Source organism: Camponotus vicinus, unplaced genomic scaffold (assembly GCF_025532165.1).
Source record: "Camponotus vicinus isolate PSW18456_S1 unplaced genomic scaffold, iyCamVici1.0 SCAF_7, whole genome shotgun sequence".
Classification (NCBI taxonomy): Eukaryota; Metazoa; Arthropoda; class Insecta; order Hymenoptera; family Formicidae; genus Camponotus; species Camponotus vicinus.
The window spans coordinates 16,517,780-16,545,104 of NW_028141979.1; the positions used below are offsets into that span (position 1 = coordinate 16,517,780).

Sequence of the window (27,325 nt, forward strand, 5' to 3'; positions counted from 1 at the left end):
ATGAGGATCCGTGGGGTCGCCCGTATAGAATGGTCCTCAAAAATTGAAGCCGCGGGCGCCTCCGACCACGGAGTCCCTGGCCCCTGGGGGGTGGTTGAGACTCTATTCCCCGAGGGAGCCGCGGGCGCAGTGCCCTTCCCCCTTTCGGACCGTATGCCCGAATGGAGGGAGGGCTGGAAGGTGACAGCGGAGGAGATGGGGGATGCCGTCCGGAGGATGAAGCCGAATAAGGCCCCTGGACCGGACGGCATCCCGGGCAAAATCTGGGCCCTGGTCATGAGGGAGGTTGGCGGCTGTCTGAGGTACCTCTTCACGAGGCGCCTCAGGGAGGGAGTCTTCCCCTCCCTTTGGAAGGAGATGAGACTAGTCCTCCTCCCGAAGAGAGGGAGGGACCCCGACGACCCATCGGCTTACCGACCTCTCTGTTTGTTGGATGAGGTCGGTAAGCTGATGGAGCGTGTATTGGTGGGGCGTCTTAACGCACCTACAACAGGTTGCGGGGCTCAATGACCGCCAGTTCGGGTTCCGGGCGGGCCGGTCGACCATCGACGCGATCGATTGTCTGCGGGCCTGCTCGGACCGGATAGTCCAGCACGGGGGGATGGCGTTGGCTGTGTCCTTGGACATAGCCAACGCGTTTAACACCCTCCCGTGGGACAAAATAGGGGCGGGGTTACTGGCGCACGAGGTCCCGGGTTACCTGTCCAGGGTAATCCGGGACTATTTCATGGGGAGGAGCATCTCCTACCGCGATGCCGAGGGGGTGTGCAGGCGGCGGCTCATCGTGCGCGGTGTTCCGCAGGGGTCTGTATTGGGCCCGTTGCTGTGGAACATCGCGTACGATGAGGTGTTGGGGAGGATCCTCCCCCCGGCCCATGTCGTCTGTTATGCAGACGACACGTTGGTGGTGGCCAGGGGGAGGGACTGGAGGGACGCGATCGCGTTGGGCAATATCGCGGTGGCCGGGGTGGTCCGCGGTATAAAGGCGTTGGGCCTGGAGGTGGCCCCCCGGAAGACGGAGGCCGTCTTTTTTCACGACGGCTCCCGGGGGGCCCCCCCAGGCTCACCTTCGTGGTGGACGGGCACGACGTCCAGGTGACCCAGGAGACCCAGATATTTCATCCGGGTCCCCACCTGGACGGAAGGTGGACCTTCGAGGAGCACTTTGCCCAGCTGGCCCCCAGGATGGGGAGGGGGTGGCGGCCTCACTGGCGAGGCTGTTACCCAACTTGGGGAGGCCGAACGGCCGTGTCCGCAGGTATGTGGGCACGGTCGGATCGGTGGCCCTTTACGGGGCTCCGATCTGGACGGATGCTACGCCTCGGGGTCCAACAGGATCAGGAACGTGCGGGGGGTGCATCGTCCCATAATTTTGAGGGCTGCGCGCGCGTACCGCACGGTCGCGTATGCGGCGACGGCGGTTTTGGCGGGCTCCCCCCCCTGGAGCTCCTGGCACGTGGCCAAGCGACTGCATACTGGGGGGTCAGGGAGCTCCGTGGGGGGGGGGGAACCATTGTGGGTCCGGGGGCCAAGAGGGCGTAGAGCGGCGGAGTGGGTCCTCGTGGACGGGCGTATCCCGATTGGATACGTAACGATTCGACACCGCTCGATTGGACACCGCACGATTCGACACCGCACGATTCGACACCGCACGATTCGACACTGCACGATTGGACACGGCAGCATTGGACACTGCACGATTGGACACGTACATTGCACGATTGGACACGGCAGCATTGGACACCGCACGATTGGACACAGCACGATTCGACACCGCACGATTCGACACCGCACGATTCGACACGCACGATTCGACACCGCACGATTCGACATCGCACGATTCGACACCGCACGATTCGACACCGCACATTTGGACATGTATGCACCCCGCCGGTAGGGGTGCCTACGATAGGGTGCAACTTTCCACGCGAAGCGAGGTTCCACTTTGCAACTTTTCACGCGAAGCGAGGGGGACGGGGTGGGTGCGGGAGGGGGGCCGAAGGCCCCCCTTGCACCCCCCCGTGTGTGTGTGTGTGTGTGTGTGTGTGTCTGCTCCATGCTCTGTGCGGTGTCGAATCGTGCGGTGTCGAATCGTGCGGTGTCGAATCGTGCGGTGTCGAATCGTGCGGTGTCGAATCGTGCGGTGTCGAATCGTGCGGTGTCGAATCGTGCGGTGTCGAATCGTGCGGTGTCGAATCGTGCGGTGTCGAATCGTGCGGTGTCGAATCGTGCGGTGTCGAATCGTGCGGTGTCCAACCGTGCGGTGTCCAACCGTGCGGTGTCCAATCGTGCGGTGTCCAATCGTGCGGTGTCCAATGCTGCCGTGTCCAATCGTGCAATGTACGTGTCCAATCGTGCAGTGTCCAATGCTGCCGTGTCCAATCGTGCAATGTGCGTGTCCAATCGTGCAGTGTCGAATCGTGCGGTGTCCAATCGAGCGGTGTCCAACAAAACGTGTCCAATAATGCGTGTCCAATCGAGCGGTGTCGAATAGTTACGTGTCGAAAAGGAGGTCACCCCTCGTGGACTGGCAACGGCAATTAGCCGGGCCGGCCCATGAGGGTCAAAGAGTGGTGGAGGCCGTTCTGCCTGTATTCAGGGAGTGGATGGGGAGGACCTGGGGGCGCATCACCTTTCGGGTGGCGCAGGTGATGACCGGGCACGGTTGCTTCGGTTGTTACCTGTGCCGCATCGGGAGGGAAGCGACCCCCGGGTGCCACCATTGCGGTGGGGACCGGGACACGGCGCAGCACACTCTCGAGGCCTGTCCGGCATGGGAGGTGCAGCGCCGTGCCCTGGTTGCGGTGGTGCGGGAGGATCTCTCCCTCTGCGCCGTGGTGCGGGCTATGATGCGGGGGGAGGAGCAGTGGCGGGCAGTGGCCTCTTTCTGTGAAGAGGTCATGCGGAGTAAGGAGGAGGCGGAGAGGGACCGGCGGATGATGCTCCCCCGGCGGGGACGCGAGGAGAGGCGGCTGCAGCCAGGAGGACCCGGCGAGGGAGGAGGAGGCTTCCTGGGCCTCTGGCCCCGCCGCGGGATGTGACCAGAGTGGGGAGAGGAGCCTCTTTTGAGGCTATTCTCCCCCCTCACTGCAAAGAACGAGGAGGTAAGCGGAGTGTACATGGGGGGAGGTTTCTGGGGCTGTGAGAGGTCCTGTGACCTATTCGTGCGGCCCCCCTCCTCCCCCCTCCTCCTCCCGCCTCGCCCAGCAGTGGAAGAGGCCCCGTGTCTGGAGGCTACGGCGAGGGGTACCCGGGGAAGCGGGGAATCTCCTACCGGGACAGACCCCAGGAGGCGGAGCCGGGAGGTGGACGGGTGTCCTCCCTCCCGGCTACGAGGGAACGCGATGAAGGGGTCGCGGAAGAATGCCGGTGGCGTACCCGTGGCGTACCCATGGCCTCCCCGTGTCACCGCCGTGGAGGACACCCGCAGGGGTTTTAGCCGGTAAGAGTCCGGCATAATCCCCTCTCCCTCCCCGGGAAGAGGGGGTATCCATGAGGATTTCCCATGCGTACAAAAAAAAAGAACCCGCCTTGTATACCTACTTCGGTGTACAGTCTGGCTTTCTTGACCACGGGCGTGGTGTCGCAACGGTCACAGGGAGCGTCCTCGTCATTGGCGGAAGCCGTGTGGTCGTCTCGACGGTTAGTCGAAGTTAAATATAATCTTAACGTTAGGTTTCAAGGTCTTCCTCAACATCGTCGTCATCCGGTCTCTTGACGGACGCGTATTCCAGACGATATATCTTGGATACGAGTTCGCGCAATTGATGCAGAATGCCTTCGGCGGGACATTCTATTCCCAATACACGGAGGTCGAAAGGACCGGCCGAGGTTATCGCGTCGGTGAATTCCCTGTACGCGTAATATTCGCGTTTCTTGAGGAAATAGAGATTACCGTCGGCGTAACAAAAGGCCGCCGTTATCGCGGACAGTATCCCCGAAAACGTATCCCACAGATCGCCGTGTCTCGCAGTCGTCATCGTGCAGTCGTTCATCTCGGCTATCTTATCGTCGTTGTATATGACGTAGCTGCGTCCAGCGTGCGTGTTTATTGCGGCGTTTATCCTAGCCTTGCGCGGAAATCCGATGTATTCGACGGATCTCGGCCATCCTATTTTAAGTTGAAAATTCGAATCGGGGAGGTAATCGGAGTCGCCCGCGAATATCACGACGTCGCCTGAGGGTCTCTGATACATGGCCGATATGCGAGTGACATTGCGTGGAAGAAACTTGAAGTAATCGGCGAACGAGAAGGACGCGCCGTAGCGTCTCTCCTTCATATCGATCGGCCATACGTTGCGTTTACGCGCGACGTACAAGCGATGATTCATGATTAACGCTCCGTCTATGCGCGTCAAGGCGCACAGATCTACGGTATTGGCGGGAGCGAGCGTCGTCGTCGTCTTCGTAGTCGTCGGCGTCGTCATCGTCGTCGGATTAGTGCCGACGATCATCGGAGTCGATGTCTCCCGCGATCCGTAGAGATTTCATATACTTATGACGTCCTCTATGCTCAGTCTAAGCGGAAACCGTCTGTCCTCCGAAGGCGTATACGCGTACATGACGGAATCTTCGCTCAGACTGTGAGTCAGACCCAGAGTGTGACCGATCTCGTGCGCCAGCGTCTGAAGGAGATACAACTTGTCCGACGGAGATCTCGTCAGCGTGATGTGCCACGGTTCCGTTTCGTCGACGTGTACCTCGCTCACGTGATTGGCTAGCCCCGTCGGAAAGAACGCGTGAGCGACGGCCGCTCCCGGACCCGTGAACGGTGACAGACACGCGTCCTCGTTCTCGTTGTTCTCGTACGCGTGACGGCCCGATTGATAGGATATCAGTATATCGGGTCGTAACGTGTCGCGCGAGAACGTCAGAGAGGATTGCTCGGATCATAGAGCGAACGCGGTCTGAGTCGTGCGCAGAGTATCTCTGCCCGCTAGTCTGAAATTCCACGTGAGATGCGTCTTCGGCCACTTTCGCGACAACGGGTTGTAAGCGTGAATGTCCGCGACGCCGTATAGCGGCCTGCGCATGACGCGAATCGTTTCCACGTTCAGAACGCCGTTTCCCGGCAGACCGTAGTATTCCTGAAACAACGACAGCGCGTTGCTAAGGGAGGTCGCGTTGTCCAATGACGACGACTGTTGATTCTCATCGTTCTCCAGAAAGCCGTAGATCCGCAGATAACGAGACGCTTCCGCGACGTTGTCGTCGGTCAGCGCCGTCGCCCGATGTCATCGCGGCGACGAACAGGGACATCGATAGCGCGAGCGATAGCGCGACGCGCGTCATGGCTCTCGCGAGCGTGCGAGCGGCGGCTAGGACGGGTGAGCGCGCGGGGATCGAGACGATCGCGAACTATCGAACGTGCGCGCGCGCGTCTTCCGGCGATGCTTCGCTTCCCGAAAGCGCGAGAAAGCGTCGGTCGAGAGGAGAAGGAGCAGGGAGGGAGGAGATGCGTCTAGGCGCGCGAGAACGGGAATCGAAAAAAATGATCGTTTCTTTTTTAAAACTTCGAGCGTTTATCGTACATAAGTGCGACATACATAAAGTGATAGTAATAATACAAACGTAATATGTATAATCGTAATGCGTAAAATCGCGAAAGCGTAAAAGCGAAATACATATGTAAGAGCGTAATGCGTAAAAAACAAACGATATGGCAAATGAGTAGTAACGTAGAAGCGTAAGTGGTAGTTCTAAATAATAGCTGGATAAAGTATAATGTTACGCGCGACGTACATATGTATATGCGGGGTAGTCATCGCACGGAATTCGAGAGGGAAGGCGAATCGGAGTCGTCCAAAATCCCGGAATCGAGACGTCTGAAATATAAAATATCGTATTAATAGATCGTATCGAAATACGCGGAATGAGAGAGAGAGAGAACGCGCATCGTCGAAGCGCGTTAGGCGAAAAGAGATACGTACCCCCATTAAACGTCTACGGAGTTCATGCTGCCACTCCGCCTGTATCGGCGATTCGACGTCGTCGTCGTCCGATTCTGCGGACACGAAGTGCGCGTGGTCGGGGCGGAGAAGTTCCATATCAAACAATCTTCTCAAGCGAAAGATATCCATGAAGAGATATTCTTTGTATCTCTCCCATTTGTTATACACGGGCCTATCGGCCAACAATAGATTTATGAATTGTCGTCGCGTACGTCTTTACCTCTGCAGCCAGCGCCGACGTTATATATTTATGAACCCTCGTATTTCTACTTCCTCGTCAAACTAATAAAAATGTCGCGCGATTAAGAAATATCGTATATTTTTAAAGGTGTGAGAATAAAAAAATTGCTCACATTCCACACTACTGCTATATTTAATATAGCGTCTATCAATCGTCTTAAGTAAACGATTTTCCACATGTTCACCCACTTGGAGGCCACACAGGTCGCGAGGATTCTGTTAAATGCGAAGTCGTCCATCGCCCGATAGCACACCAATGAGAAAGTACACGCACAGACTGCACCAAAGCCCCCCCGCCCCCACCCCGTTGCAAACCCATGTGGAACCTTGTGTGCTATCGGGACGTGAGCTATCGGGACGTGGGCTATCGGGAATTGTGTTCAATTTATCGTGCGCTATCGCACCGTGCGCTAACGGGACCCTCCCCAATTCTTCTGGTAGGCGCAGTGATAGGAGCGCATCGCGGCTAGCGTTCGCAGTGGCCCGATGTCCTCGTAATCGGCATCGATGATCTCGATCGCCAGGTCGCGTTGCTCCGCGACTTCTCCCGCGATGTCGGCCAGCCACTTCTTCTTCTCGTGACCCTTGACGTAGATTCTCACCGTCGCGTCCGACTCGAGATCCCGCGACGCGCGATATATCGCGTCGCGAACGATCTGCCTCGCATGTCTGTATTCCACGTAGCCGTCGGTCCAGTGAAATTCGTGGTGATTCAGAGTCAGCCAACAGGCCCGCGACTTCTCGCTCTTCGTCAGCAGATTCCACGACATCGGAGCGCGAAAGATGTGATGCGTCAGATATCTGCCGTTCGCGAGTATCGCCACCTCCTTCGTCACGAATCGCTCGTTGACGACGAAACCCTGCAGATCGACGAAGATCGGCGTCGTGATATCGCCCGTAACCGTCGCCGTCATCGTTGGGGGGAGAGAGAGACTGACGTTTATTCGCGTCTTCCGAGCGAGAGCCTCGTCGACGTCTTCGCGGTTTCGGATTCCCTCGCTCTCGTCCTCGCCTCGCTCTTTCTCTCCTCCTTCCATTCGACGAGTCGACGCGTCGCTTTACAGGATCTTACGCAAGACGTTCGTCAGCGGATTGTACTCCACTACGCGATCGTGAATGATGAGACAATACGCCGTGGTGTTGGAAGGGACGTTGTCTTTGCAGTCGAATTCCAGACGAATGTCCACAGTGGCGCTCTTGACCGCCTCGTTTTGGCGGAAACAATCTATCACTACGAGCGGACCGCAGTATAGAAATTTGTTCATAGTCAGGAGCGTCTCGTCGCTCTCGGATCTGTAATACGATCGTCGAAATCGCGCGTACGCGTCGTACAGTACGGCGATCTTGTGTTTATCGAAGTCCAAATTCATATCGTCGTACGGATAGAAGTCGGAATTGAGATACAATTTTACGTTGGTCAGATTGCACGCGTCGAATCTGGAAGCGTCTTGCGATAGAACATTCTTCCTTCCGGTCTGCAACGCGAAGATGACGTAACGCGGATTCTCGAGCTGCGTGGCCGCTTTTACGGCCCACGAGTGTTTGGTCGCGCTCTGCAAAAGCGGAAAATCCTAGAGATCTCACGAGCGAAAAGGCACGCTCAGGTATCGACCGCTGTCCAATGCGCGCAACAGCGACAATTTATTGACGTCGTTCAACACTACGTGCGGTATGCGCCACTGTATCTTCGTCAGCTTGATTCTCGGCTTGTATTCCTCGCGCGATATCAGACAATTGTTATCGTTTCGCGCTCGTATCAGGATCAACTCATGATGCGCGTTGATGACGACGCGTTTGTAATCCTCGCAGAAACCCAACAGCGTATCGAGAGGAACGCAGAAGTTGAAGTCGCCCGTCGCCGCGACGCTGCTCGATCCAGCCGTGAGATCCCATCCCTCGTTCTTCAAGATCTTACCTCGTTCGGTCGTCAGCGACGCGTAGTTCTTAATCGTGCTCGTTATTCCGACGTTGCGATTGCGATCGATCTCCACGCCGTCGAGTTCGTAACGTATCTCCTCGAACATAAAGGCGACGCAGTTGTTCACTAGCCTTGCCGGTGTCAAGGATGCGGGCGGCTCTTTAGCGGCGGAGCTCGACTTATCCGACTCGCCGCTCGATGTCGGCGGCGGTGGCGGCGGATTATTTCTCATCTGTAGTCTACCTTCGACGTAGAGGAAACTCGCACGGCAACGTGTACAGGTCCTGTTGCTGTATGGGTATTCGCATCTCGTCGCTGTATCCGAAAGTGGTGTGGGGGTACGGATTGTATGTGTGACTCGATCTTCACGATGCGATCGCCGAAGACGGGTTCCCCGCCGATGCTCAGAATGTCTCCCATGACGTCGAACTATCGCGCGTCTCTCGGTACGACGAAACCCATGGATCGCAGAAAAGCGGTTCCCGCGACGCGAATATGGCTGCTGCTGCCGCTGCTGTTGCGATGCGACGTCGTAGCGTTAGATTCGTTCACGACGAGCATCGCGCGACGACGCTCGCGACTCGCCCTATTCTCTCCGCGTTCGTTCTATCGTCTGCGTCGCACGTGTAGGCGAATCGTGATCTCCTCGCCGCGGAAATCGACCGTCCTGATCGACGACGCGCAACGATATGTCGGTCACGCGATCACCGGCAGATAAATAATCTGCGTCGGGATCTCCGACACTATATCCCGGCGGAACGTTCGGCGCGAATTCGTGTATCGCGTGAGCGGATTTCCCGTTCACGTACGCGCCCGTCGTCAAGTTGCACTCGACGCGAATCGTGTTAACCGCGATAATGCTTACGGGTTTATCGGACGCGTACCATCTATTCACCGTAATATGCGAGATGGGGAAAAACCCAATAACGAACCGATATTGTTCGATTTGCTGAAATCGACTCAGTATTTAATTTCGCGCATTTAATTTCGCTTCTCATGGTATTGTCATTACCGCGTAGCACCAGAACGCGCTCGCCGCCGCCATCACCGCCGCCGCCGCCGCCACCACCACCACCACCACCGCCACTGTCGACGTGCTCATTCTCCTTCTCTTCGACACCGTACAGATATTCGTCATCGTCGTCGTCGCCGTCGCCGTCATTTCTCTCCCCAATCTTCTCGCCCGGTCGCCGTTTGCGAAGAATCGCGGCTCTCAGGTACGCGCCTATATCGCGCAATTTGTACGATCCGACGGGGATCACGATCGTCTCGTCGTTATCGTCGAAATAAAATTTATTGTTCGAGTAATTCACGTTCGGTATCGTATTGTAGGTTTCGAAATTGGTCAGACCGAGTTCGTAATCGTCGTCGCTCAGATCCAGAGGCGGAAAGTAGCTCGCCATGAGAACGCTGCTTCTCCCGGTCAGCGTGAGAATCAGCAACATGGTAGCGCCCAATCGTCGTTAGAGACCGAAGGGCCTCTTCCTTCTTCTCCAATCGACTCGTCGAAGATAATGTAGGCACAATTGTCCGCAGACGCTCTGATCGTATGTCTGTTGAGAGTCGCGATTGTACGCGATGCGCGTGTCGCGTCCGAGATAGCGCTCGAGTTCCCGCGGCGGCCGAAGATTACCAAAAGCGTCGAAGTAGATCGCGTCCTTTCCCCCTTTCGCGTACGCCACCCAATGCGTATCCGGCCCCGAAGCGTCGTCCAGGTTCACGATACCGGTCTCGTTGCGACGAACTCGCGCGGGCAACGCGTCGCGCATGAACACGCCTCTGAAGTGACGCACGCGAGCGCGCGCGGCCGCGCGATTCAACTGTTCGTTAGTCGTAACACCGATCGGAGCTACGACGTCGTCTAACGTCCACGCGGACGCGCGACTTTTTTTTCCTTAACCGCTCGTCTACTTCTTCTCGCGACGCTTCCACCGTGCTTGTAAGGCGCGAGATACAAACCGCGACCTTCTATCGCTCGATTGTGTCGCTGCAAGCCGCGTGAAGTTAGCCCCCCAATATTAGAAATAATTGATTTTTTTGGTTTGGTTTGGTGTTAGGAGAGGAAGGAGAGGGAGAGGAGTGGATGAGGGAGTTAGAAAGAGTAAGACGAGAAAGGGGTGTAGGGGTGATAAGGGAGGAGAGGAGTGATTGAGAGGGTGAGAGAGAGAGGGAGAGGAGGGAGAGTAAGAGAGAGGGGAGAGAGAGGAGAGAGAGAGAGAGAGGAGGGGGCGTAGACGAGTTGTGAAAATAGATAAGTAAATAAATAAAGAAGTAAGCAAGAGGAAACGGAAGTCCGCGATTAATTAATAAGTGGCGTAATTATTTGATATATTTTTTTGGTTAATATCGAATAGAATATATAGAATTGTAATGTTTTATGAAATTGAATATAAATTAACGACATATCGTAAATAAATTAAATTGCCTTTCGTAATGGAAAATAAAAACAAAAAAATAAAATTATTTATTAAATTTACTTCATTTTAAAAAAATATTGCAGGTTTCGCGTAAAAAAAATGAAAAAAAAAGAAAAAAGAAACTACCACAGGTCGGGATCGAACCTGTGACCCGCAGCGTAGTAGTCTCGGGCTTTACCGCCCGAGCTACACCGTTTACTTGACGATCAATCTAAACTCACCGGTATACACGATACGGCATATTTTTCGCTTGGTTTTTTTCAAAAACGGCTGAGCGTTGCGTCCTCTCACTTTCCTCAAAAACTTCTTTGGTCGAGTACTACACGCACTTAAAATTTTATTCAAATCGGTGTTCCCAAGGTCGCGTCCTCCCCTTGTTAGTAATAAGTTAGGTTAAGAATCGTAGGTTAAGAGAATTGTAAGAAGATTGTAACCCTAAGGGGATCAATAAAGCTTTACTACTATATTTACACCTAAATATATCTGTATATTTACACGTATAATATACACTGTATATTTACATCTATACAAGAAAAGAATATTGAATATATTTAGACAATACATTTTGTAAATAAATATAGAAGTTAAGAAAACGAAAACAAATTGCTTTTTATCACAATAAAATGGATTGAAAATGATCGAAATAATCTAAAATTATCTGATGTATAAGATGATTAATTTTAAATTTACATTTATATATTGTACAATTTCATCTACCAAATCTTTCTGCTTAAACGATCTTGGATGCGACGTGCGATAGCAAGAGGTCTACGATCATTATTATCTGGATTATTAATATCATGAGCCTCACCACAATTTTCGTATATATGTGCGTCATCAAATTCATCGAAGATCATCAAGTATGCCGTGAGCAATCCGCATATTATGGAGAACTGTGTGTGTGTGTGTGTGTGTGTGTGTGTGTGTGTGTGTGTGTGTGTGTGTGTGTGTGTGTGTGTGTGTGTGTGTGTGTGTGTGTGTGTGTGTGTGTGTGTGTGTGTGTGTGTGTGTGTGTGTGTGTGTGTGTGTGTGCAAGCATTGACAATTCTTCCAGCAAAGCCAGGCTCATATTGCAAGACCCTATGTCGAGAAAGACATCTCCAGGTAGACTTCATTACACCAAAAAGACGTTCGACACAATTTTTTGCACTACATAAAGCTTCGTTATACGAAACGTGGAGTTCCTTCCGGCTCTCGGGGCAAAGGAGTTAATAGCCATGGCTCCAATGAATAACTTGAATCATCTATATAAACAAAATATTTAAAGCTCTTTAATACAATTTAGATTCAATACAAGGAATTTAAGAATTCATGTACTGAAACGAACGATGTGTAAAATACAAATGATGTATGATGTGCCATAAATCGACAATAAAAGCTTTCTACAGTAATAATTTCTAACATAAAAAATTAAGATAATAATTACCAATGAGATATGTTCGTCGTTCACCACGATTGTATGCACGTTCCATAACTCGTCGTGCTGCAGAAGCACTCCATATATATGCATCGTGTCGTGCTTCGGGATATCTTGCATTAACATTTAGTACTTTTAAATTCGGGTCGCATATCTAAGGGATCAAACATTGTAATTAGTTATTAATACATAAAACACGTACAAATCAATGATTTAAATATTTACCATTTGCACATTTAATGAATGATATCCATGATGATTAACGTAGGCTTCTTCATGCTCTTTGGGAGCAAGGATCGCTACGTGAGTGCAGTCAATTGCTCATATAGCTCCTTCAAATGGCTGACGTGCATTTTGAAATTGCATTCTCGCTAGCTGCCTGGCTCCTAGAGTCATAGGAAATTGTACCCACTGTCTAAATATTAAATCGTTGATCGCATCTGTCACTTTGTGTATACATCTGCTGATAGATGTCTGGCTCATGGAAATGCCCCATTACTCACCAACAGGACGTTGAAAGCAGCCAGTTGCATAAAATCTCACTGCCGATAATACCTATAACATATGAAATATATATGAATACCATCAACAAACTCAAAATAAAAATTAAGAAAATAAAAATAAATATTTCCAAGAAAGCAAAAATATACATTATATTGTAAAATATATGGTGTTATAATTTGTATTACTTTCTTTTCTGTAGACAGTCCAGTGATCCTTGTCCACTGTAATCGAGGTTCTAATGCATCGATGAGATCGAAAATTAAGTCCGGTGTTAGGCGGTACAACTCCCTAAATTCGTTGTTCGTCAAATCAAATGGATCTTCTGTTGCTCGCAGCAACTGTCGTTGTGTTCTTCGTTCAAGGATCGTTGAATACGATCTTCCATTCTTATTAAATATAAAAATATAAGGCAAGATAGCCAAGAGCCATCTTAAAACAAAAAGTTAAGAATTATTTTATGGGAGACTATTAGACAAAAGTTAAAGGTTCAAGGAACAGAAAAACTTATACTTACTTTCAATCCGTATTATTACCGTAATAGCTATATTTTATCCAGCAACTTTTCTAATTCACTATGTCACATGTCACATATATTACACATACATGCATACATTACATACATCAACGTATTACCGATTACACAGATTATCGTTAACGGCTTTCGAGACCTCCGGTATCGATCGCAACCGCATCGACACGGCTTCGACACTTTTCGGAATTCAACGATTCAAGTTATCGAGAATTGTCGATAACTGCTTACAGAATAACCTTTTGCGATAATCATCGATATCGATAGTTAACGATTGCGATTTTCGTCGTTAAGGAGTTACAGAATCCCGCTACTAGTCGCTCGAATCCTGCGAGTGATCGGCGCGAGGAACGATCTACGGCGACGTTTCGAGCGCGAGGGCGCGGGTGTCGAGAGACGCGAGAACGGTGGTGGCATCGAGGGACGCGAGGGTGGCGACGAGATCGAGCCGCGCGAGGGATTCTCGTGGTCTGAGGCTTTCAAGAGACGCGTGTTGACCGGCGCGGTGATTAATCTCGATTACATCGAACCCTTGCGATTTCTCGAGGACGCCAGGGACACCGTGCTCCGCCGCGTGCGAGACGTTATGGGCCGATATCACAGCGTTAAGGTGAACACAACTTTCAACGGAAAATTCGTGTCGGGCGATAAGATCGCCGTTAAGACTATCGCCACGTGAAACCATCCGCTTCTACCTACGACGGATCTGCACGAGTGGTACGAGAGTCACGTCGGCGATATTATAGCGTCTTTGGAGGAGTTTCAGGAGCACGACAGCGGATGGGCCTTGTCGAGCATACTCGATTTAACGGTGAATGTGAACAGATACAATCCTATACGCGCGGGATGTTACGTGCGAGTGCCGCGAGAGATTCAGATGAAGAAAGCGGTGGTCAACGTGCGATCCAACGACGAGGCGTGTTTTGCGTGGTCGGTGGTCGCCGCTCTGTACCCCGTCGATGGGCACAGCGAGAGAAGTTCGCGATACCCGCATTACTCCACGGTGTTGAATCTGGAGGGCGCGAAGTTACCTATGACTCTAAACGGAATCGGACGGTTCGAGCGTCTGAACGATATATCGGTGAACGTGTATACCGTAGGAGAGAAACGACGCGGGAAGGGTGACGGCGGCGGCGGCGGCGGAGTTCACATCGTCCCTCTTCGTTTGACGGATCGAAAGAGGGAGAGACATGTTAATCTGCTGTATCTGAGCGATACGACGCGCGAGGGTAACGCGGTAGAACATTTCGCATGCATCAGAAATCTGTTTCGTCTGCTCAGCGCGCAATTGAGCAAGCGACAACACAGGGCGCACGTGTGCGATCGGAGAGTGTTCGATGTATAGAAAAAAAACGGTTCGACGGCGAAATGATTATCCGACGTCTATTTTGTATTTTTTCGCAGATGCATGCATTACTTTCGCACGAGCGAGAAGCTGTCGGCGCACAGCGCGGACTGCGGCAAGCTGAACGATTGCGCGATCGTTCTTCCCGGCGAGGACGACAAGTGGCTGACGTTCGACCATCATTCGAGAAAAGAGCGAATTCCATTCGTCGTGTACGCCGATCTGGAGTGCGCGTTGGAGAGGAAGGATGGAGACGAGAGGAGGAGGACCGCGAATACGGCGATCGTTCAGTATCACAAGGTTCATAGCGTAGGTTATTACACGCGTTGCTCCTTCGACGACGCCGCGTCGGCGTACAAGTTCTATCGCGGCGAGAATTGCGTCGCGTGGTTCGTGCGCGAGTTGCGCGAATTGGCGCATCGTGCGAAGGCCACTCTCGACGCCGTGGTACCGATGGCAGATCTCACGCCGGACGAATGGGAGAGATTCGCGAACGCGACGTGTTGTTACGCGTGCGAGAGACCGTTCGAGGCGGACGACGTTCGCGTGCGCGATCACTGCCACTTGACCGGCCGTTTCAGAGGTCCGGCGCATTCCATCTGTAATTTGAATTACAAGGATTCGTACGTCATACTCGTATTCTTTCACAATCTATCGGGTTACGACGCGCACTTCATTATCAAGGATGTGGCTAACGCGTATCCCGGCAGCGTCGAGTTGTTGCCGCTGACGAAGGAATCGTACATAGCTTTCGCGGAGACCGTTCGAGACACGGCGGCGGAGGAGGAGCGAGGCGACGGAAACGCGACGCGTTCCAGATGCGTAAAATTGCGATTCGTGGACTCGTTTAAGTTTCTAGGCGCCAGTCTCGAGAAGCTGGCGTTGTATCTCGACAAGAGCAAACTAACGATCGCGCGAAGCAAGTTTCGCGATCTCGCCGGAGGCGAGAGCAGCCGCGTGAAGTTAGCCCCCCAATATTAGAAATAATTGATTTTTTTCTCATGATTCGATTGCACATTATTTGCACATTTATGCACTTTTTTTATTTTCGTTTGCACACTCTTAGTAAAAAAGTTATTCAAAAAAGAACTGTTGGGGGGCCAACTTCACATTAGCCCCCCAATTTTTTCAAAAATGGTTTCGAATCAATATAATCGACAGATTTTCGTTTGCACATTTATATATAGTTCGAATTTTCGTTTGCACACCTTTAGTAAAAAAATTATTAAAAAAAACATTTAATTTCACGTTAGTCACCAATTTGTACAAAAATAGTTTTTAATAAACAAAATTGATACATATTTGTTTGCACATTTTCATACAGTTTGAATTTTTGTTTGAACATTTGTAGAAAAAGAGTTATTTAAAAGAAAAACTTGGGGGGCTAACTTCACACTCAAAAAAGTCCAAATTTTGCTAAAATCTTTTCATAATAGGCTTGATCCGTAAATTTTCGTTTGCACATTTACAGGCAAATTGAATTTTCGTTTGCACATTTGTAGAAAGTTATTTGAAAAAAAACTTGAGAGGCTAACTTCACACTCAAAAAAGTTCAAATTTTGCCAATATTTTTTCGTAATTTCTTAATCCATAAATTTTTCTTTGCACATTTACGTACAGTTTGCATTTGGTTTACATATATTTCTTTCTCTTTTTTACCTTTTTCTTCGTTGCAATCGTTTTCATTTTTCAATTAATTACATGCTTTTAACAATTGTACGAAATGCTAAACTACTTAAATTGGCTATAACGTTATATAAGATAAACGAAAAGAATTTCTGTTTGTTGTTTAAGGAATCGAATAAGGTATTGGTAGAATAAAATGTTGATATATCATACATAGAGTTGTGACAATATAGTATACTAAATTTATTTTTAAGTATATATATATATATATATATATATATATATATATATACAGGGTGTCCCATTTTAATGTCCCAAATAACTTTCTTATTTTTAATTTTAGAGAAAGATGTTTCAGACAAAAGTTGTATGGTTTCAAGGGGGACATAAGGTGTTGTCATTAGTTTGACCTTGAATAGTTACTTGAAGATCACGTGAAGGCCACTTTCAATTTTTTAAATGGAATCGCCTACTTTTTATTACATATTCTTGCAGCTCATCTCGAGAGCTTTCCAAAACACTATAACTAAGTTAGTTTTCATTAAGTACTTTCCAAGTTATGAGGCTTGAAATCATTTCTTAATTTTACATAAACCGTAAAATATCTTGTAAAATATTCTTTTTTCGATTATCTTACCGTAATACTTTTATGTACAAAATAATAAGAGAAATCAATTGGTGTAAAGAAAACAATTGTTTCGAAAAAAAAATGTAATTGTTAATTGCAAATTACATTTTTTCTTTCGAAACAATTATGTGTACAATAAGCGATATATATAACAATATATATAACAAGATATATAACAATAAGCGATATAGTGTCCCATTTCTTGCTCAGCATAGCTATCATAAGAGATTATTCCTATTAATCGATAAATATCAGCCTTTAATTTTAAGTGTATAGATATTTCAGATAGCGATACGTTTGTGGGTGCGTCTGGAAATCCTATTTTAGCCAAAAGTGTACTATGATATGCAAGTTCGACGTCAATTAATACATGTGTATCCGCATCTATTTCGCTAATAATTTTGATACCGCAACTTTTGCATTGAATATCTTTACGCGAAAGGAAAATATCTATAGATTTTTGCAATCCAATATGTAAACCTTCCTGAAGAATTGGCTTGGAATCAATATCCGCTGTTGCAATATTTTTATTTTCTTCATAGCATTTAGTGCATGTGCTTCTTTGTTTGAAGCTTGGTGCTTCAACCAATAATTTATTAATTAAATTAGAAATATTGCAAGCACAATTGATAATACTTCCTTGTTCATCAAAAAACGTTAATAAATAAGAAGCTCTTTCAAAATAAAACATATTATTAACACCATTAGTAGCATATTGTACTATTATTTGGAAAAATATTAAATCTTTGTATTTTGTATCAACAGTCTGCTTATAAATGACAGAATCTGCATATGTAGTTGTTAATACTTCCGTTATTGCGTCAAAGGGACAAGTAGACAATACTTGTATCTTTGTTTTATTAATTTTAATTGGAGGTAGCAGTGAACCATTTTGCATGCACGCATTTTTCTTCTTACGTAGGGGGCGATTATGAATCAAACTTATATCTGGATAAGCTGTTAAATACTTCCCTCTTTTTCTTTTACTAATATCTAGTGAACTTTCCTTTCGTTTGTGTGGATTATACCACGCCAATTTTCTTCTGCAATTAGATATTGCTCAACATCGTTATTCTCCTCATTGATATTTGGAAGAAATTTAGATTTGTCGCGTTTTAATACGTCCATTTCTTTAAAATTATTATCTTGTATGATACGATTATTGAGGGCTGCCCGTTCAATTTTACAAATACTCTCAATTGAGCGTATATGTTTAATAATAAATTTATCGATTCGTATAGGTCTGTCATCACTAAACGTAATATTTTTTACATCGTTAAAATAAGTTTCTGATCTAGCCGATGAAGCTACAGAATATTTAGAGTTAGTAATTTTTATCATGACATTGGTCCACAGAACATAATATGTTGCGAATCGTAGAAAGGAAGTCATAAATTCGGGACAATAGTATGCATTAGGTTGCTGACCCGTACGTGTTTTTTCAGCAACACTTTTTGCGCCACTAAGTAATTCTTCAAATTGTGGTAAATTTGTATCTTTTAATGCAGCATCTATTTCGTCCATTGAATCATTAGAATTATTATTTCTTTCATCTTGATTTTCGGTTTCATCTAGTATAAAATTGCGTATTGTTTCCAAAAGAAATTCCTTTTTATATGCGCTCTGTGTACCGTTATCATCACATTCATTAAGAGCAACAACTAATATTGAATAGAAAAGATTTTCAAATTGACTTTTCGTTTCAACAGTAGTTAAAAACCCTACACATCGCATATAAAAATCTTTTATTCGTGGAGCTTTACCATAAAAACATTGCCACTTAGCAATCATTTTTATTATGTGTGCAATGTCTAAACGTATAAAACATTTTGGTATTATAGCATCTTTTTCGTAATTTAGACATTTCAAACATAATTTAATGTAATCAGATAAATTGCAATTATTAAATGCACGTGCAACAGCATTTAATAATGCAAATGAAAAATCAGTTACTACTTCGTGCGGTACTATCCCTCCAGAACGCAACCATTCACCTAACCAATATTGAATTATATTTGCGTCATGTTTCTCGGATAACATTTGAAATAATGGAACAATTTGACTTACACCAGACGCAACGGCTTGATATAAAAAAATTGCATCTGATTTTTGGTTTTGTCGTTGTATTTTTTGTACGACGGAACCAGTGGCATCAATGGTAATAAAATTATTATATGATTTTACAATATCTTTATAAATATCTATTTGTAATGGTGACCAATACATACAATAGAATTTAAATAGCCCAATCTCTCGTATTATACCGGCATATTGAACATTATATTTTAAATTATATATAGATTGAATAGGATCTTGAATTTGATGCACACCTAGTTCTTTGTCTTTACCTTCTTGACGTGCTTTTCTCAATACATCATCAGTGTATAAATGACTCGGTTCAGGATCGCCGTAGTCTATTTCTTTCGTTTCTTCGCGACGCCAAAGAATTGCTTTGTTGTGCAGAAATTCCTTCTGTACCTTAGCCCTTTCGATACCCTTCAAAGCTCTTTTTTTTCATGTGATATTCCTCTTGTGTCGATCGTCTTCACAAATAACTGGAGACTATTTCCTACTTCAGGTTTTTTAAGACAATGAGCTCTGAAAGGTGCACCACAATCTTTGCATTTTCCAAAGATTGTAATATATGCGTCACTTTCAGATTCGTATACTTTTACTCTCTTGAAAGTGTACACGCATTTTAGTTTTGGCCCAGCATAGTTTTGATATTACATCTGTCCATCCTCGTTGTAATACTGAATATTTTCGTGTACTATTATATCGATTATGCTCTTTGTATATTACTGGTTTCGGACCTATACACTGCCATGTTTCAGCATCGATAGTTATATCATATAAAATAGATGAACATTTATGGCCAGTTTTAATGCATGTTATTTCATTATCGTTATGTATACTTTCTACACTTTCATTCTGTCCTGTTATATTTACCTAAAAAAATTACCCTTTTAAAAAAAAGGTAAAAAAAGGTGCTAAGTCCGCGTAAAAAACAGTATATGTATTTGCAAAATAGTGTATTATTAACTGTAAAAAACTATTGTAAAAAACCTGTCTCCAAAATAGTGTTATTTTAAAACTGTAAAAAACTACTGTAAAAAACCTATCTTCAAAATAGGATTATTTTAATCTACAAAATAGTTATTTTAATCTGCACAAAATAGTGTTATTTTAAACCGTAAAAAATTGTTCTACAAATTATTTTAATTTTGTGTAAAATTGTATATCCTACAAAAATAATGATATCAAAAAAATTGCGCTAAGTGAAAATAAAAACTTATAAAAATATTTTAACCAAAAGAAGTTATATAAAATGTTGTTTTAATTTTCTACATTATATCCTAGAAAAATGATGATATCCAAAAATTACGCTAATTGAAAATAAAAACTTAAAATATTTTAACTAAAAAAAATTGTACAAAATAATTGTTTTAATTTCCTACAAATAATATTAAAAAGTTGCGCCAACTGAATAAAAATTTTCACTATAAAATATACATTTCTTTTTTATTTCCAATATTAAAAGAAAAATGATATTAAATGAATTGTAATATATCTATTATAAAAAATCGTTGAAAATATGAACAATCATATACATTGCAATAATCATATGCATATATCCTGAAAAGTTTAATTGAAAAAAAAAAAGGAAATGATAATACAAAATACAAAATTAAAAATTATTAAAAAAATTAGAAATTAGAAATTAATAAAAAAAAAAATAAAAATTTATATAAAAATTAAAAATTAATACATATAAAAAAATTTTAGTTAAAAAACTTAGCGCTGCTAATTTCATTAGCACATTATTCAACGTAGCAGCGCTAAGTTTTTTAACTAAAATTTTTTTATATGTATTAATTTTTAATTTTTATATAAATTTTTATTTTTTTTTTATTAATTTCTAATTTTTAATTTTGTATTTTGTATTATCATTTCCTTTTTTTTTTTTCAATTAAACTTTTCAGGATATATGCATATGATTATTGCAATGTATATGATTGTTCATATTTTCAACGATTTTTTATAATAGATATATTACAATTCATTTAATATCATTTTTCTTTTAATATTGGAAATAAAAAAGAAATGTATATTTTATAGTGAAAATTTTTATTCAGTTGGCGCAACTTTTTAATATTATTTGTAGGAAATTAAAACAATTATTTTGTACAATTTTTTTTAGTTAAAATATTTTAAGTTTTTATTTTCAATTAGCGTAATTTTTGGATATCATCATTTTTCTAGGATATAATGTAGAAAATTAAAACAACATTTTATATAACTTCTTTTGGTTAAAATATTTTTATAAGTTTTTATTTTCACTTAGCGCAATTTTTTTGATATCATTATTTTTGTAGGATATACAATTTTACACAAAATTAAAATAATTTGTAGAACAATTTTTTACGGTTTAAAATAACACTATTTTGTGCAGATTAAAATAACTATTTTGTAGATTAAAATAATCCTATTTTGAAGATAGGTTTTTTACAGTAGTTTTTTACAGTTTTAAAATAACACTATTTTGGAGACAGGTTTTTTACAATAGTTTTTTACAGTTAATAATACACTATTTTGCAAATACATATACTGTTTTTTACGCGGACTTAGCACCTTTTTTTACCTTTTTTTTAAAAGGGTAATTTTTTTAGGGATATCACTCTTTTTTGTACTATATGTTAAACATCTTTAAATAAATGAGCAAAGAACCCGCCACCACCCCCGTCATATTTCATTAAAATTCGACGGTCCTCTTTGCTTACTATATAGATATTCAGATCCTTCAAACTTCTTTGCTATTCTTATTGCAAAAATAACGGATAATTACAAATCAATATGTCATTAGAAATCTACATTTATTATTCACAATTAATACTTATAAATCCATTAATGAATAATCGTTGCTTTGCTTATCTAATTTATCATTGAATATATAAATGGAACGGAGAAAAAGTGAGTTATTTTCCACTTTTTACAATGGCTAATCGCAAAAGGTAAGCATGAATATAAATACATTATATATATATATATATATATATATATATATATATATAAATTTTATTAATATACAAATAATAGATAATATTGGTTAACCTTTATTTTAATCTTTTATCGTAATACACACATTATATGTTGCACGCGTGATACATATTATAAGAAAATATTAAAATAAAGATAAACCAAAACGTTATCTATCATTTTTATAAAAATATTTTATAATTTATATTATATATTTTCACTTCCAATAAAAGATAAAAACAAAAATTAATCACTTATCTATCATTTCTATAAAGATATTTTATAATTTATTATTTTATTATTCTATTATCTTAATCTTTTATTATAATGCATATGTATTGCATGCACAATACTTGGCTAATCTTTATTTTAACCCTTTATTATAATACATAAAATATATGTTATACGCAGAAATACATATAGTTATTCATCGCAATAATTAATGATTATTTTAATCCTTTATTATAATACATTTGTATTGTGCACGCAACATATAGCAATATAAATGCATTACAATAAAAGTTAACTAAATATTGTGCACGCAACAAATATGCACAATAAAAGATTAAAAATATATAAAATAATAAAATATTATAAAAGATCTTTATAGAAATGAAATAGTTTATCTTTATTTTAATTCGTTATTGTAATATGTATATGTTGTGCATGCAATACATATGTATTACAATAAAAGAATAAAATAAAGATAAACCAATACGTTTTCTATCATTTTTATACAAATATTTTATAACTTATATTATACATTTACAGTTCCAGAAACGAAAAAGAACCAGCAATTAATGATAATGAAACTCACAAAAGGTAAGCAATGATTATTAATAATATCTATAAAGATATTTTATAATATAATTTATTATTTTATATATTTTATTTCAATCTTTTATTATAATCTTCTATTATATATGTTTCACGCATGATACTGTTTAACTTTTATTTAAATGTCTTATAATTCATATATGTATTATACATACAAATACATATAATTACTCATCGCAATAACTAATGATTGTTATAATACATATATATTACTATATGTTGCATGCGCAATACAAATACATTATAATAAAAGATTAAAATAGACCATTAAAATTAAAACTAACCATTAGTTGTTGCGATACGTAACTATATGTACTTCTGCGTATAACACATATATATGTATTACAATAAAAGATTAAAATAAAGGTTAACCAAGTATTGTGTGTGCAACTCATATGCATTACAATAAGGATTAAAATAATAAAATATATAAAATAATAAAATATTATAAAATTTTTTATAGAAATGATAGATAACAATCTATTATTTCATTATAAAAATGTTTTATAATCTATTTTAATATTTTATTATCTTAATCTTTTATTATAATGCATATGTATTGCACACACAATACTTGGTTAACTTTTATTTTAACACTTTATTGTAATACATATTGTAATACATATATATAATAAAAATATAGAAATATATAATAAAAATAGATGACAAAGAATTAATTTTTATTTTAATCTTTTATTGTAATACAAAAATATTTTATATTGTACAATATATTTTATACATTTCTATTTTCAGATCTAACGAAAAGGAAAATGAAGAAAATCCTAAAAAGTAAGTGTAACACATTATATTATTAATACATATGCGTAAGAAATGATAGATAACAAGGGAATAAAAATTTATTTTACTATTTTTATTGTAATTCACTTATTGTAATTACTTATTTTTTATTGTAATTCATATTTGTGTTGCACACACAATACATATATGCATTACAATAAAAGATTAAAATGAAGATTAATCATTTATTATCTATCATTTCTACTATCATTTCTAAACATATTTTATAATATATATTTTATATGTTTCCATTCTTTCAGAACCTACAATATGGAAGAAATGGAGCCAGAAATTGAATTGTCGTCCTTTTTACGTGTTGAGGCTGAAGCGGCTTTAAAAGAAAATATAATACTTAAAAAAAAAAATACAAAAATTAATGGAAACACAAAAATTAATGGAAACACAAAAAGAATCGCCGCCACCAACGATGGCATCACTACCACCGCCACTGCCGCCGTCAACGTCGTCACCGCTGCCATCGCCGTCAGCGTCGTCACCGCTGTCACCGCCGCCGTCGTCACCGATAACGACAGCGGGGCAAGTAAGAGGTAAATAATTTTGAATTATATAATTGGCACGTTAATTATAAAGGAATCAGCTAAATGAATCAGCTATGTTAAAAGTTAATAAATCTATTACATTTTCAGATTTATGAATTTAACATTGCCCAAAGTATTTTTAGCCTTCTATAGAATTAAAATTTGTATTTTCATGAATTTTTGTGTCGTATAAATTATATTTTACAAAAGAAATTTTTAATTCACAAATAATTATTTTTATATTTTAAAAGGCTAAAAGTATTTTGCGTAATGTTAAATTCATGAATCTGAATGTACATATATTAAAATTAGATTTATTAACTTTCAATATAGTTAATCCGTGCAGTTCTTCTTTAAATATTATATTCAAATAAAATAACATTAAAATATTTCTTTTATTGTAGAACAACCGCGTGCACGATGGGCTAGAGCGGGACGGTCGAGAGGACGAGCCCGAGGCCGAAGTTCCAATCCAAGAACCTCAGCCCGTTATAGAAATAATATTTTTAATTTTTATTAATATTTAAATGTGTATGCGTGTGCGTGTGTGTGTGTGTGTGTATCATCATAACATAGAATATTTTTTATAAATGTGTCTTTTTGTTTTTTCTTTCTATGCTTTGCACAAACTACTTTTTATTTTTCATTTCCTTTTGCAAAGCATAAGCTATTTTTAATTTTAAAAATTTAAATATTCTATGTTATGATGATATAAAAATATGTTTGTATATGTGTACATGCGTGTGCGTGTGTGTATGTAATATCATCATAGCATAGAGTATTTATTTTTTCTTTCTATGCTTTTGCATAAACTACTTTTCATTTTTAATTTTCTTTCGCAAAGCATAAGTTATTTTTAATTTTGAAATTTTGAATTTCAATACTCTATGTTATGATGATATAAAAATATGTTTGTGTGTGTGTGTGCGTGTGTATATGTGTGTGTGTGTGTGTACATCATCATACATAGAATATTTTTTTTTATAAATGTGTTTTTTCGTTTTTTCTTTCTATGCTTTGCATAAACTACTTTTTATTTTTAATTTTCTTTTGCAAAGCATAAGCTACTTTTAATTTTGAAATTTAAAAATTCTATGTTATGATGATTTCTTTTAAAATCGCTTCAGCCTCAACATGTAACGATGACGATAATTCAATTACTGACTCCATTACTTCTTCCATGATTAGTGTGTGCGTGTGCGTTTGTGCGTGTGTGTGTGTGTATCATCATAACATAGAATATTTTTTATAAATGTGTCTTTGTTTTTTCTTTCTATGCTTTGCATAAACTACTTTTTATTTTTCATTTCCTTTTGCAAAGCATAAGCTATTTTTAATTTTGAAAATTTAAATATTCTACGTTATGATGATATAAAAATATGTTTGTATATGTGTACATGCGTGTGCGTGTGTGTATGTAATATCATCATAGCATAGAGTATTTATTTTTTCTTTCTATGCTTTTGCATAAACTACTTTTCATTTTTAATTTTCTTTCGCAAAGCATAAATTATTTTTAATTTTGAAATTTTGAATTTCAATATTCTATGTTATGATGATTTTTTCTTTCTATGCTTTTGCATAAACTACTTTTCATTTTTAATTTTCTTTCGCAAAGCATAAATTATTTTTAATTTTGAAATTTTGAATTTCAATATTCTATGTTATAATGATTTTTTCTTTCTATGCTTTTGCATAAACTATTTTTCATTTTTAATTTTCTTTCGCAAAGCATAAATTATTTTTAATTTTGAAATTTTGAATTTCAATATTCTATGTTATAATGATTATATCAATTGCAATAAAATGAGCATTATATTTTTTCAATGCCATTGCTAGAGCTGTGATGACTATACTAGAACCACTACCTATTTCTAAACAAATCACAGGTTTCATCGCATGCAGAATGTCTAAATCTTCTTCCAAATCATCTATTAAAAGATACGAATCCTCAGAAGGATCATAAACTGTCTTAAGTTCTTCATCTGATAAATTAACTACTGGAGTTTCCATAAAATTTACGGTGAAAATTGTAAGAAATTTCTTTTATAAAACTTGCAAAGTAATCAATGTTAAGTAATAACAATCCGCTGCTTCAGCTCTATTTGACATATCCTATAACAAAGAGAATAGTTATGCATAAAAAATAATACTCTTCGCAACTTTTGTACGCAACTTGTAGTACATGATAGAAGCACAATTTTTTATAACATTCCAATAATTATATATGAAAATTGAAAATGATTTTCAAAATGCTCAAGAATTCTTGTAAAATAGGTAACAATAAGATATATATGTCGCTTGTGTAAGTAAATCGCAATTTTTTATCGTTACAATTCGATGAATAAACATATATTTTGCAATAAATAGTACATACTGTGAAAGAAATATAAGAATAATAAATATACGTAAATTTGCAAGAAGAAACGCGAAAAATAAATGTTACTATTATTGCATGCGCGCTGAAAACAGAAAACTTGACGTCACCTTGTGGCGCGAATTCTCTCGTCCAGTTGATCCACCGTAGGTTTCAAGAGACTCATAAGACCTTCCGTTAATGCATCCCGCGTCGGATTTTCGCAAAAGTCATCTATCTTGTCGTCGATAGATGTATTGTCACTCGCTGTGTCCACGTCCATGTTATAGCTGTAGTGAAGTAGACACTACCGTGTCTCTTGATATATATATATATATATATATATATATATAATCTGAAATAATAATATAGATACAATCTAATCTAAATATATAAATGTTATATGTATATTATTATTTTATATAATTACCTGAAGTGACACACTTAACCTTTTACAACATATTTATAAGCACCGTTAACGCCACAGAGCGCTACTAATGCTGCGTCGCGTGAATCACTGCTAGCGCATTCTTGTGGCAGACGTTGGAAACGTATTTCTGTATTTTCTTTGTTACGTTAAGAGGAGTTGATGACGACCATGACGACGTTTCTTAATCGAAATTTTCACATTTCAGACTTTGCATCATGATATCTCCGTTTACAGAGCACGTAGCGCAAAAATAAAAACACTTTTATTATTTAATTTAAACCCAAGCTATCGATTAATTCTACTAAGAACTCGATCCGTTGAGCGGTTATATGAGAAATAAAAATATCGAGTTATACTCTCAATCCGACTCGCGTAATAATACACGGAGTGCATTTTTTGCTTACGCTGGGACTTAGCAAAGACACTACCGTGTCTCTTGATGGTAGTATTAGGAGAAGTAAACGAATGTTCTTTTTCAGCAATTGAAATGCATTTATAAGTCATAATACGAGAAAGAATATCATTCCTATTTTGTTTTAAATATAGATAGAGATTCATTACCCGAATTCTATCTTTTAATGCTCGGCAAATATTTACCCATATGGAATCAGATCGTGATTTCAATTTACTTTCAATAAAACAATCTCTATCTTTCACTTCAAATATTTCATCTGCTGTTACGCAGGGTTTACGGGGCATATTTATTTTTTAAATAAACAAAATGTTCTGGAAAGAAAATCAGTGAAATGCAAA

At 41.0% G+C, this 27,325-nt stretch overlaps 2 protein-coding genes across 3 annotated transcripts; one reads left to right on the top strand and one right to left on the bottom strand.

The window, feature by feature from the left end:
* Positions 1-21,103: 21,103 nt before the first annotated feature.
* On the top strand, positions 21,104-24,215 carry LOC145974255 (uncharacterized). The gene is made up of 5 exons (XM_083104059.1): positions 21,104-21,587; positions 22,384-22,434; positions 23,203-23,238; positions 23,508-23,795; positions 24,191-24,215. The coding sequence occupies exons 1-5, from the start codon at positions 21,571-21,573 to the stop codon at positions 24,213-24,215; spliced, it is 417 nt and encodes a 138-aa protein (XP_082960185.1). The 5' UTR covers positions 21,104-21,570.
* On the bottom strand, positions 23,123-26,986 carry LOC145974631 (SNAPIN protein homolog). Of its 2 annotated transcripts, none has more exons than XM_083104592.1 (3): positions 26,573-26,986; positions 26,274-26,460; positions 23,123-25,901 (listed from the first exon to the last, which is right to left on the bottom strand). In XM_083104592.1, the coding sequence occupies exons 2-3, from the start codon at positions 26,423-26,425 to the stop codon at positions 25,859-25,861; spliced, it is 195 nt and encodes a 64-aa protein (XP_082960718.1). In that variant the 5' UTR covers positions 26,426-26,460; positions 26,573-26,986; the 3' UTR covers positions 23,123-25,858. The 2 variants fall into 2 exon arrangements, with proteins under 2 accessions (XP_082960718.1, XP_082960717.1); XM_083104591.1 differs by having other exon boundaries at positions 26,274-26,497; positions 26,573-26,985.
* Between the last annotated feature and the right edge of the window lie 339 nt (positions 26,987-27,325).

Bases quoted from the DNA above. Each gene is read 5' to 3' on its own strand.
- LOC145974631 (XM_083104592.1), bottom strand. From the start codon at position 26,425: ATGGACGTGGACACAGCGAGTGACAATACATCTATCGACGACAAGATA. The intron at 25,902-26,273 runs GTGACGTCAAGT...TCTTTGTTATAG, and splicing joins GAGAGAATTCGCGCCACAAG to GATATGTCAAATAGAGCTGA.
- LOC145974255 (XM_083104059.1), top strand. The intron at 23,239-23,507 runs GTAAGTGTAACA...CCATTCTTTCAG, and splicing joins AATGAAGAAAATCCTAAAAA to AACCTACAATATGGAAGAAA. The intron at 23,796-24,190 runs GTAAATAATTTT...CTTTTATTGTAG, and splicing joins GACAGCGGGGCAAGTAAGAG to AACAACCGCGTGCACGATGG.